At 36.1% G+C, this 13,640-nt stretch overlaps 1 protein-coding gene across 1 annotated transcript; it reads right to left on the bottom strand.

The window, feature by feature from the left end:
* Nucleotides 1-3,354: 3,354 nt before the first annotated feature.
* RB195_013368 (uncharacterized protein) lies at nucleotides 3,355-11,911 on the bottom strand (the record flags this gene model as incomplete). Its single annotated transcript, XM_064203145.1, has 2 exons — nucleotides 3,355-3,497; nucleotides 11,764-11,911. 2 exons carry the CDS (start codon nucleotides 11,909-11,911, stop codon nucleotides 3,355-3,357), a joined length of 291 nt encoding a protein of 96 aa, XP_064059026.1.
* Nucleotides 11,912-13,640: the final 1,729 nt, after the last annotated feature.

The raw sequence follows: 13,640 nt of genomic DNA, 5'->3' as shown, positions 1-13,640 counted from the left end.
TAACGAATGTAACAGTAAGATTCTCTAGTAGCTACATCATGTATAGTTCATTGTTCCAAATTGTTAAAAGCGCGACGGTTCCGCGCTGCGTGAGACATTATGTGTGAAAATACGCATTGTCTTGAGAAGATTGAAGAAATATGGAATCGAACGCATGGACACGCAGAACTTTTTCACGGACACGGATAATTGCACGGCATCTATCTATAAATGTAAAGACAACGGACAATTTCTTCTGTTTTTCCCCGAAAATGTCTCTTGTTCTCAAACTAATTCAATTTACTAATTAGTTTTAGTATTACTGTTGATGCTAATTAGTTCAATCTATTAATAATTATTATTCAGTTTATTAATTACTGCTTTGTGGATTTTTGTAGCGTCTTGAAAACGATATATGCTTGTCCTGCAGGCTGTTATCTCATATAGAAATGATCCAAGCAATATCTCGTTTAAAAAAAAGCACATAAATCTTAACTGAGGTGAATCTCGAAAATCAAAGATCATATCAGCACGGTGGGAAAAATTTGTAAACGATAGATTTCTGAAAAAACATGTTGCGAAACCCGCACAAACAGGAAACTAATCGATAAGCTTGGAAAAGTGCTAATTTTCAGGACAATGCAAGGATTGGTGGTGCACACATATCGGACGATGAAGAGCGTCCGTAGACGGATGATTCATCCGTGAATGCGCACGGATCATACGTCGGAAAGAGCTAAGATTTCGAATGATAATATCGCGGCGTTCGTGCGCGTTTAAGCGCCTTAACCATCAAAACGATATTCTTAAAATCTGGAAAATGGAAAAAAATGCAGCGACTATTCTCTTAAAATATTCCTTCAATTAATAAATACAATATGATTATCCATGAAATATCTATGTTTTCTCGTTGTAACAACAAAAATTTGGTGAAACAACCTCGTTTTTATCAAATAATTTAATTAACTATAATTTTATAAGTTTTAGATGCTTCTTAGGAGATTAGTTAGGATTAGGATTAGATTTTCAGAATCTTTGGACAAATTCGCAGACAACTCTTGAATAAATTACTGGAATATCCTTGAAATTTCTTAGTCCCAAAACAATTCACGACGGGAGCTTTTTATGAGACATCTGTTATGGATAAAAAGAGATTTTGAAAAGTGGTTTTGACTTTTTGAAGAATATATATCTCTTATATTCTTCCACAGTTCGCACATGTTAAATGGAATTTAATAATTTATGGACATTTTACATGGCTGCCAGGCTGATAAATCTCAAGAATTCCTGAAAAACACCGAAAGAATTCAAATTCAGTTGTGAAAATTCATGAAAAGCGTTTGATTAGACCGAATTTATATTCTGGGTAGTTTCGAAAACTTTTTCAGGAATGTGAAGAAAAAACTACACTACTGAAAACTCAGCCGTTCACAAAAGACACGAAAATCTTTTGAAAAAAAAAACATTAAGTAGTAGCCGCAGTATATGTATTCCTGTCGAGAGACCGGTTTCTCATCTTCTCAAGGTCTAGCACTTTGAAAAAAACCAACGAAAAGTTAGAGAAGAGCGCTGAGAAGCAGCTATGAATACGAGAGAAACAGCCAAGAAGAAACAAAACGGAGAGCAGAGAAAACAATAGGTAATTTGCGGAAATCTAAGAAATTCAGGAATTTTCTGATCTATATTTTGATTTTTACTTATAAATCACATAGGATCTACACGAGAAGAGAATGAAAATGTAGAAAGTCATTAGTAGCGTTGGGGAATCCCTAAAATGTCAAAAATATCCACTATTTTCTTAGTGCTTGCCCTGCTATGTACTTGATAGTGGAATGAAGGAAAAATTGAAGAATCAAGGAGAAAAAGCAGAATGTCAATTAATTTTAAGCTAATGAAAGATTACAGTAACATTAAGTGATCCCGAAAAGATGATGACAGAAACCGAAAAATATAAACAATAACTGGAAAAAGCTCATAAATTGAATTCTAATGATGCCATAACCTTAGAAAGAGATCGTTTCATGCTAGAATTAGCAAGCCTAGCACTCCTAACTGTCTATTTGAACGGTGCAAACGAACACACACACACACATACACACGCAAACAACCATGAATTGTGAACGTTGATGATGAATCAATATGGAAATCACTATCGTTACGTACATATACGCACGTAATTCTCGTTATCGTATGTGTACACGTATGTGAGAATGTATTGAAAATACCGTACATTTCACACGACGACATTCTCTGATTGGTGGAGATCAAATTATGGGCGGAGCATCCCAGTACTACTTTTAGGTGTGGTGTCCAAATTAGTGAATAGATCAGAACTAGTTTACAAATTTAATTACACTAAATTAAATAAATTTTTAAATGACAAATAACGTTAGGGACCAGGACTAAGCATCAAAAAATTGCAGGAGGAAGAGATCAGTGACATTTTAGAAGAAAAAACTATACTGTTCGCAAAGGAGGCCAAGACCAAGCCCCATCATGGATTTTTTCCCACAAACTACAACATCAACCATTCATCCAGAAATTTTCACACCGCAAAATCTATTCATCAGAATCAATAAAGATCTCCATAAATGCGTGTGCCACCGCCGCATCAGTGTCAAATATACAATAGAAAAGCGCTGAGGGGATGGCGATTGGGGGCAATACTAGCAGCTGTATTTGATTCGATGCTGAACTAACAGAGCTTACTGACTGCCTAGCACATTCGACGAGCATCGTGTATTCACGAATTATGCAATAAAATTACTAGAAATCGGTGAAGGTTGTCCGAAACATACAGATGTATCAGAAATACCTTCTTTATTTATAATTGATGCGATCAATACAAGTCAATACAAGAGAATTATTCTTCTGCGATCGAGTTTAATTGATGGATGAATCCGCGAATGATTTAATGAATGAACGATCAAATGAATGATAATGAATGGAAAGTAACAAATGATTAATGAATGATCGAATGAGTGACCGACTGAGTGAACGAATGAATGAATGGATTTTCAAGTGAACTATTCAATTAGTTAATGAATAGAGCGGTTAATGGAGCGAATCAAAGAATGAATGATAGGATCAAAAGAAAGAAAGAAAGAAAGAAAGAAAGAAAGAAAGAAAGAAAGAAAGAAACAATGAATGAATGAATGAATGAATGAATGAATGAATGAATGAATGAATGAATGAATGAATGAATGAATGGAGTGGAGGAATCAAATGAACGAAATAATAAATGAATGATAGGATCGAATAAACAAGCGAATGACTGGAGGAATAAATAAATAAGCAAGCAAAATAAACGAGAATAAATAAATAGAAGAGAACAAAGAGACCAAAATGGATATGTTAAGGAAATCCGCGCACAGCCTACCTCATCTCATCAGTCGTCGTCGCTGAACTCAGTTGAGTTCTGGACCGAAACCGTATCATAGACGGGAAGGTCCACATCATTGTATCCATGATTGGAGTCGATGCTACTGTTGTCATTCTTCTAACGCCGAATCCACTTTCTGGAAAAAAGACGAAATTGATCGTGATTCGGGTGTATTAGAGAAAAAAAGCAACTGTTCATAAATATTAGTTAACAGAGCAATTGTCCGAGAAGGGGATTGTCCAGGTCTTCCTAAAAGGACCTAATTTTTCCTACGTTATGGTGAACCTTGTGATTTGATTCAATAACGTCTGCGGTTTCATATAATCATCGTTTAATTTCATTTCCTTAAATAACAATCAGTGTCTATTACAACAATTAATTTGCTCGAAAAAAAAGTTTGGAAGAGAACGAATTCGTGATGAATATGTGAATTATATGATTAAATGATTAATGTGCAGGTGGACGTAGCGTAGTGCCAAATGGTTTCATAATGTCTACACGGTTGATGGTTCGAAACCCTCCCAGACCAACTAAACCATCGATCATTTCGGGGACAAAAAATTGGTATCAGCTTTGTCCGAAAGGACAAAGACACTGATCTGATAGATCGATGAGTCCTCGAAAGTCATTTTATAGCCCATATACCCGTTCATAAAGCTGCACCATGCTAAATTTACGTCGAACACATTGGCGCAATCTCAGAGAGATTGACTTCCTTCACTCTTAGCGACGTTTATGAGACTATTGATTGATCATTGAGAGACAATAGGTTAGGATGTTATACGTTTTTAACCGATTGCTCATCGCTGGAAGTTATTACTGGGTGCTCAAACAGTTCAAGAAGAAAAAAATGATTGAAATCGGTTCATGGATCTGCGCAAACCAAAATTCTGCTTTTCTGTCACCTGTTTTCGGAGGCAAGAATTCTTCCTGAGTTCATTTCAAACCTTTTGAGTCCTCATTTTTTAAATCGTCACTCTTCCTGGTTTCTTTACCGTTGCTATTCTCTCAAATTGCTCTTGCATGACATTTAAATAGTTTGACATTTGAAAAGAGTGCACTTAAATGGATGGAAAAGGTCAACTGCATGGAATCAAGAGGGATTAGTCACGCCGATCAATGCATAAGTTTTGAATATGCGCAAAATCTTTAATGTGAAATGCAAGAAAACGTTTCAAGGTCAAGTCAGTACGATAGTGAAAAATTGAGAAAAAAATTCGATTTTTTTTTCAGTACATATCATGGAAAACGTAACCGAATGATCGATAACAACTCAGTAATCCTCTGTAGTCTCGTCCTTCCTCGTTAATTGGGACAGCGAGAGCATAACTAGTACAAGAGCAGAATATATGGATGAGCGGTTGTGTATAGAAAGAGAGAGAGAGTTCTGGAAAACGCCCAAAAACTTTAAGCAATGAAAAATTGCGCTACGACGATAATAATGTTTTTTCTCTGAAGAAAGGTTGCCCTGGATGGTGGTCTGGGAGAACTACCAGTTCTGATCACTGTTGGATGCAATGAGAAGAGGAAACAACGCCGAGGGATTGCTATAAACATCAAAAGAACAAAACAGGACAAAAGCCCTTCAATTCTCAGGAATCACGCGAAGCAACTTGTTTGAATGGTTTGATAAGACCACCAAAGAAATGAATAGAATTTTCTTCGAACAAGTTATGAAATGAATCCAACCAACCACATTGGAATTCACGATTGTACGATTTATTCGCGACCATCGTTAGAAATTTTCTAAATTTCTCATTAAAGAAGAATTTAAATAAATTTCTTAAAATTTCTAGACTCTAGATACAAAAGTTTAGAAACAAAAAAAAGAAATTCCCACAAAACCTAGAATATTATAAACAATTCATATGTAAGTTGATAAAAATACAAATTCAATACTAAACGAATTGGCCTTTTTGAATCGCTACAGAATTCCACAAAAAGAGAAGAAGAATAAGTTTGAGTGTTTCGATATTTCCATAACTTTTATTCACTATCATTCATAACTATATTAGCTTCATTACCATTCTCTTTTTTTTTCCTTTTCCTGGTAACCAATCGGAATCCAATCCTGAAGTTCTGCCGAAATAAACATATGTTTACAGCGCTTTTAGGAGCTTTGAATCGTTGTTTTCTCTTGAAAAGAAACAAAGCCATTCCAATAGGAATTTGTTCTGAAGTGTTCCCTTGCAAATCGTTGAAAAAGAAAAAAAACTTGGATTTGCGATTCAATATGGCGTGAACGGTTACAATAACTTGGACCAGAGCGGTTCCTAATCTTTTTGGCGTTCTTTCCCATGGCTCCATGGCATACAAAATTTTTAAAGTATTTAAAATTTATGAACATCATTCTGGTAAACGAATTTCAACTTGAAGAGAGATATTAGAATAGTGATACACGACGCCCGATTGTCGCAACGGTGGATTCGCCTAATACAGACACGGGGGAAAGAAACGGAAAAGGCATCGCGAATTTTTTCAACTCTACCCAGATTAAAATACGAGCAGTCGGAAGATTCACAATATGTTTGGCTGCTACTGCATAAAATTACGATGACAAAACATGTACATCACACAATGTTTTCTGACTCGCCGAACGCCCCTTCATATACTGATTTCGATTTTGGATTATAAGCACCAATAGAATTCTGATTTGTTATCGTACGAGTACCGCTCCTGACTTCCCAAAAAATTTTTTTGCAGCAGAAGATTCCACAGAGACAAGAAAGTGTGCGTTGCATTTTGCGAAGTCAAGTCCACTTATATTTACGAGAGCGACCGCGACGCGTCTACCGGAATTTTCAGATTTCTCGCGTAGGCTTCAGGAAAGAAGTTACAGGGGAAGTTTCAAAAAAGGTAACTGAACTAAGTAGGCTCCACTTGAATTTGTGATTACTTATACACATATAACTGATGAAAAATTGGTGATTTCAGGAAAAAAAAACAAAAAAAAAGTAATTTGAAAATCAAGTGGAAACAATAACGTCCAATGATACTAGGATGATCTGTGTTTGCACTTTTCGATTGGTTTAGTGATCCAGAGGAAAGCTCAGGAGAAAAGGGACAGTGTTTTATCTCCGTTGCAGCACCCCGGCACAGTGAAGACCAAATTAATCGGTGGAACGTAGTGGAAATTTTTGTACAAATGTAACTCTAGTTACATAGACATTAAAAAATTAATTAGAAAGCAAAGAATGATAGAAAAAGTGAAAGGATAAAAGTCTTGGAGTTTGCAGTTGCAAGGCGACTTTCTCATGCGTTAACGCACTTAACCTCTTTAATTACTGCCAGCGCTAGGGTTTTTTGAACGTTTTTTTTTCTCGAAACGAGAAGAAAGACTATGGATGAGGTCGGCGCCTGGTTTTGCTATAAATTATCACCACTTAAGAGGATGGCAATAAAACCGTTGATTTACCGGTCTTTTCAAGAAAGTGACAGAGAGAAAATGTTTATAGTAAATTGTTTCCTTAGATGAACTAGTCGGAATTTTCCAAAGTGAACATACATCATTTCAAGGAGGACGAGGTGAAATGTCACAGAAATAGTTGTAGATGTCCTAAAACGATTACAACAAGATGTTCACCATAAAGAAAAGAGAAAGGGAGAGAGAGAGAGAAAAATAAAGAGTGAGGACATTGAAGATCGCTTTTAGATAAGGATCCGCCAGTTAACCCTCGGCCAACCTATCGCGTTCAAACTATGGATGGTAAGCAACGGTAGCTATTTCTAGGCGAGTCAATCTTCCTATCACCAGGATAATTTCCTAATTTTTTTTTCGAAAAAGGAAGGGGTTCAAAGGCGAGAAAATTCCGTAGCTGTTTTGTGGAAATAGGCTGTCGTACCGTATGATCTAAGAATGATGTGAAAAAGAAAGTAAAAAAGAAAAGAAGAGAATCTCAAGAAACGATTTTTGCATACAACAATCGAGTTGAGCGCAGACATCAATCAAGAGGAAAAAAATCACAGACACAGCAGCTAAGTGCCATCTTGTCGCCGATGTGAAGGTCAATACGATCAAAAGCGATTTTTGTCCGGCAACGCGAAAATTCCGGATGAGGGCGACCGTACAATCGATGATATGCATAGACTATGAGGAGTAAAAAAAACCACGAAACGGGCAAAAAGTCCAAAATTTCCTTTTTAATCTTAAAATTTCTGCTGATTCTACTGCTGAAAGGTTTTGTTCAGCTACGATTCCAAGAAAGTTTTGGTAAATCAGCAGATAAAAGACCTCAAAGTGGTGAGAATGGTTTTTTAAAATTTGTTTAGAAAGAAACTCTCCACACAACCCTATGAGGACCGTGAAAGATCTTAAAATCTGGTCCCTATTCCAGTCAGTTCTCTCCTCTTTTTCCAACTAATGTCAATATTCAGAGCAGGTCGCTTCTCGGTCACAGAAATTGCGAGTGAACCTGTGTGTGGATTATTTGTGATTTCCTTTATCGCTAAAAAAGAACTTTTAGGCGGGGGAAAAAAACTGCACTCACATCGATTGTGCAAACGAATCGCGCGCAAAGGAACAATAGCGAGATTACATTGATATACACTTTACTTTACGAGAAAATGCACAAATGACAATCACGGGATTTCTGCAAATAAACTGGTTCCTGCGTGAAGTTTGAATTGGCACTTTTTGCATAGTAGCTAAAGACACTTTCGTTGTTTAATTGCAAAATGTTACTGTAGAGTTTTAGGTTTGTTTTAAATGTTCCACCCATTTTTACTTGATAGACGATTTGGAAAAAAAGATATGAGCTGTAATGAATTACTCTTTTGCAGAAATGTTACCTAATTCAGTTCCTAATAATTATTGATTTATTTTATATGTATTTTATATTTATTTTATTTTTATATCATATTTATATTTTTTTATATTTATATTTATATTTTACATATATTTATTGATTCTGATAGAGGCTTTTTTAAAACTGTGGAAACATCTTCAGAACATTCTCCGCGAAAGTATTTTTGAAAAATTTTTGAAGATGAAAAGAGTGAGAAAACTCTTGTTCTGGTGATTCAGAAGAAACAGAAAATTTGGCACTTTTGGATTTTCCAAACTTAAATTCCAATTCTGCACAACGTTCATCTCTTGTTTGCACTAAGTTCATCATTTTAAAAAAAGAGAAAGAAGAAGGACAAGAAAATGCAGAATATACACTTTACATATATAACAAAGAAATACAGAGAATTGTAAAAAAAATATGGCAAAGAGGAAAAAAGTAAAAATAAAAAAGCAAAAAATAAATTCTTGCCTGATTTTTCATTTCAGGAAGTATTTAATCGACAGAAATCCTCTTCGGTCGTCACTATATCCCGAAAGATGAGAGGGCGTGGTCAACGCCAAATTTTTAGCTTAGCATTTTTTCATCTGCTACGCTTTGCGTTATTTTGTCAAAAAAAACGAACGTGCGATATTTTGCCAAAAACACCAAAAAAATCGAAAGAAAAAACTCAATTTGATTTCGAATTTTGAGTGATTCAATTTTGCCCTTTTAGAGATATTATTTTATTTGAGCGGGATTATTTGAAAATATTGTAGGGAATTTTTGGATCTGCAACTACATAGAGCTACATTTTAAAAAAAGCTCTTCTTGTCAACTGAAATGTTGGCGTGTTTGTGGGTCATAGCTAGGCATGCCTTCGTTACGGATGCAAAAAATAAAACATATATATTGATACATGTCAAAATCTATATCAAATAGAAATATATATAATCCAGCATTTATAATAGGATAAATTATAGGAAAACAGGTTATGAGAAAGTGAACAGTCCAAATTCATTTTTACGAAAAATGATGAATAGTTGAAGACCATATTTGCGTAGGCAAGTAGTTTTTCGGTTAAAGGTATTACCCCACGAATCTGAGGTGGTACAGATTTCAGGAGGAGTATTCGTATACGGGATCGTAGATTATGGGGAGGATGGCGATTCCGTCCATTTCTTCCTAATTGCCGTGAAAAAATAGGCCGGAAGATGCGGAGCGTGCACACGGCTGATGCGCTCCAATCGAACTCGTTGTAGAAAATAGCGCACCGGAAAGCCCGAAGCCGTATCTTCCGGGCCGTTTTTTACGGCAACTAGGAAGAAATGGACAGAATCAACCCTCTCTCCATAATCTACGATCCCGTATACGAATACTCCACCTCAAATCCGTACCACCTCAGATTCGTGGGGTGATGTCTTTAATCTGAAATCCAGAAAATAGTTGAAAAAAATTACTTTTCGCCAGAGCTAATTTTTGCAGAAACAGCACCATCATTACGGATAAATAAAATCAAGACTTCGGGTCAAATCAAAGGAAGCATTCAAAACTTTTTATACTCGAAAAATCAGAGTGAGAATTTGTGGATTTGGTCACTCCTTGTCTGCATTAAGAAATCATTTTAGGAAATAACTAAAAAAAATCATTGGATTTAAAAAGTCGAAAAAAAGAAAATATAGGAGAAAGGGAAAGACAAGGATTGAGTTTCTCAATTGTAGAGAACTTCGAATACATGTATTTTCGAAGGAGAGTCTAAAGGGAAACATTTACGAAAAGTTTCTCCAAAATTGCTTGTTTAACACAGTCAAATTTTTTCAAATTTAACTTCCTATGCTTAAAAAAGTTTGTGGCCAAGATAAGGAGGGAAATCCCACACCAAGAATGATAATTTCAGTGAAATTTCACGAAAATATTCAACGATCGCTGAAGCAGCACCACCAAGAGTAATTCGAACGAACGTGAGAGCTCTTTAAATTCTGGATACAAAAGGTTTTTTTTTCAGGCAGCTGTTTTGATGGACAATGCTCATTAAATTGAATTGATATCAGCAGAAAAGGAAGAGAAAGTTAAAACAATGGGACAACGGAAAGTTTGAAACGGGAAAAATGAAATATTAGAATATACATATTTTACTAAAATTTGATCCAGCTTAAGTCTTCTGAAATAAACAAACAAGCTGGGAACTGTAAAGATGCTAGAAAAAATGCTGGAAATGCTGAGAACTGCTAGAGAAAACCAAAAGATTTTCCACACAAGAAAGCGAAAATTTTGAGAGAAATTTTAGTGAAAACGATCCGTTCACTCAAAAGTGATCAAAGAATCTATTAGAGGATTCGTTCCCGTTGACAGAGAACGTGGATTTCTTCTCTTCGACTATGGAATTTTGGTCGTCACCATAAAACAATCCAAAAAAAGTTGGCAAGTGCCATAAATCTGTATTTGGAACGAATTTCAAGTGAACCGGATAAGGAGAGCGTCGAGACCTCGGCGGCGAGGCAGAAAAAAATTGGGATAGTTGACATATTGGAACGAATGACTACGTCTTAACCCCAAAATGCCTCTATGATTACTCTCATAGGATAAAAGCACTGTAAGGGCTCTCCACTCTATTCTAAAAAACCATAACACAGTCAAAGAGGAAAAGGGTAAAGAACTTAACGGATATGCGGAAGAAAATCAACAACCAACACAGAAAATCCGTTCTACGTTTTAATAACTACGCATATTGAAACTTTTTGGAGGATTGCGCTCAAACATTTACGTAAACAACATTTACGCGAACCAACTATTAGGATTTCTGGATTTTTCTAGAGGATTACTATAGTACTACCTTCTCATCTCGTTACTTTCGATAAAACACTTTTTTATGCTGAAACAAAGAATCTCTTCAGAGTGGTTGCGTTGAGCTTTGAAATGGCTTTGAAATGGAATCCGAGAAGTTTCGGAAAAAAACAACTTTGATAGTTTCTGACACAAGTATGTACTACATAAGTGCGCATGTAAAAATATCGAAATTTGATCTCGGGAATAATCCAAGGAGGAAGAAATCCGAGAAGAGTAACAAAATATGAGGGTTTTCGACATCAAGAAAAAATATTAGGCTGAGTCGAAACTTCTCGGACAAATTGACAATATTTTTATTTATCTTACAATTTTTATAAGATAACTGTAGATCATTTGAAGTATGCACCATTGGCATCGGTGCACCGTTGATCTTCACACTGTGCACTGGTCCCTGAAGAAGTGTTCGAATGTATTTTTGATGTCGTCGCGGGTTTGGAAGTCTTAACCATTCTGATGACGTTGGAGATAGAAAAAGAGGTGGTAGTCTGACGGGGCAAGGTCTGGAGGTACGGTGGGTGTGATAAAATGGTTCAGACGAACTTATTCGGTTTAGCCTTGGTCGTTTTTGAAATGTGCGCACGTTCCTTGTCGTTCTGGAAGTGGAATTCGTGCTGCTGTGGGCGTTCATTTTCGAGATTTCCCTTTTAATTCCTCAGTTGCTCAACGCAGACGTCTGCGGTCACTGTACATCCCTCCCAGTATTCGACGTCGTGTACGCTGCACATGACCGGATGCAGAGTATAATCTTTTTGGTGTGTACGTTCAGTTTAGGGACGCCTTCTGCATCCGCACCTTTGTCAACCCATAGTGCGAGCACGCTGGTGAATGTTAGAATAGGGAATCCAGTTTTAATCCCTGGTGACTGGATGCTCAAGCCTCGTGTGGGTGCGATTGAGCGTGAGGAGAGAAAGTGCCATATCAGCGCGGCAGTCCATGTCATACTGCGTCAGAACATATGATACCCAGCGTTCTGGAGCAAGGGCATCTACATCTAAACATTAGCAGAAGACCATCGATGTCAACGGGGCATATTTCAAAAAATCCACAGTTACCGTTCAAAAATTGTAAGATAAATAAAAAAATTGCCATTTTGTCCGAGAAATTTCGACTCAACCTAATATTATATAAACTATTATATTATGTGTAAATATATATTATAAAATATTATAAATATGTTATACCTCTTTGTAACTCATGTATTTCGTATTTATTTACTTTTTTGTTTTATTACATAGCCATCCACGTGAGTATGGACGGAAACCACAAGAAGAAACAAATAACACAAATATAGACCATAAAAAACGAGTAGTACATACCTAGGCGACTCAATACAAGCCTGGAATGCTTTAATTGTTTATTCACTCAAGGAATCCACCAACAACTTTCCTAAACACTAAAGGATTAGTGGAACTGAACACATTTTTTGCACAAAGTCATGTTGTCCGAGCCTGTTAATGGAAAAGTAGCACCTCTACCAATGAGAAAAACATTGCCTCATTGATGAACTAGGAAAAGAAAAGTCAAAATCTTGAATGTAGGACCATGAACAAATTGAAAAAAATATGTTAAAATATGAAATACATGTTATAATAAAATATTTTTATGGATAGTGAAATTAACTTTTTTTTTTGTCATTTTCTGCACCGTGAAGCTAAGCAGCAGAAATTTCTTTCATCGTTACGGGCTAAGAAGAGAAAAATCGCAAAAACCTTTGGGTCCTATTTGCTGTTCTATAGACAAAAGTAATTTTTATCTGGAAAAATAACTGGAATCAAAAAATGATGTAAGATTGCAAAGACTCGGTCGGTGGCTCGATCGGCACTGCGTACTCACGACGTGGCGCTGAGTAATCCGCTAGACGCTAGAGCTGTATTTGAAAAGAAACGCAGCCATCGATGGCCTTCACTGGATTTCGGGAATCAGCAATGTTTACTAATCTAGAAGAAAACTACTCCGTATCGTTCCATCACACCTTTCCCAATTGATTCCTGAGGAAATCTCTCACAATTATTTCAAAAATCCAGGGCAAATGTCATCGTTGACAAAGTACTGGTTAATACCACCGTTGTTTGACCTTGCTGGTTGTTGACAAAAAGTGCACCATCTTCGCCGACATCGCCAAGTTTTTCGAAGTGGGAAGTCATCGAGGGAGCGAACACTTGAATGTACGCAATTACACACACGCACACTCGATGACGGTAGGTCAAATTGTGGAATGCGGAAGTTTAAAGAGTTTCAAAAATGGATAACTACAGCGTTGTAGTAAAAAAACATCTGCTGTTAAGAAAAAAGCTTACAATATAAAATTTATTTAATAAGACAGAAGTAATCGTAAGAAGTAAAATTTATTAGTCATTAATACTTATATATAATATATGTTGTTATGTTCATTTGCCGTGCATAATTTCGGAAAACACGAAAAATAAACATAAATTTGATTTGAAACATGAATTTGAAATTAAATTACGTTTAAAAGAGGGATTTTCAAAAAAAGACCTATTTTATGGATACATAATAGATCTATTAGAGATCCTTTATCCCTTTATCCATGAAATAGGTTTTTCAGGAAATTTCGATGTTCGAACAAAATGTCCCGATGTCGATCGTATTTTCGTGGCGATTGGAAGCAGTGAGTAACCAAAAGGTACCCCCGCTTCATGTATGCACAT

The sequence above is a fragment of the Necator americanus genome, chromosome V (assembly GCF_031761385.1).
Source record: "Necator americanus strain Aroian chromosome V, whole genome shotgun sequence".
NCBI classification, from domain to species: domain Eukaryota; kingdom Metazoa; phylum Nematoda; class Chromadorea; order Rhabditida; family Ancylostomatidae; genus Necator; species Necator americanus.
Note: the sequence above shows the minus strand (reverse complement) of the source record. Positions and strands in the feature narration are given on the sequence as shown.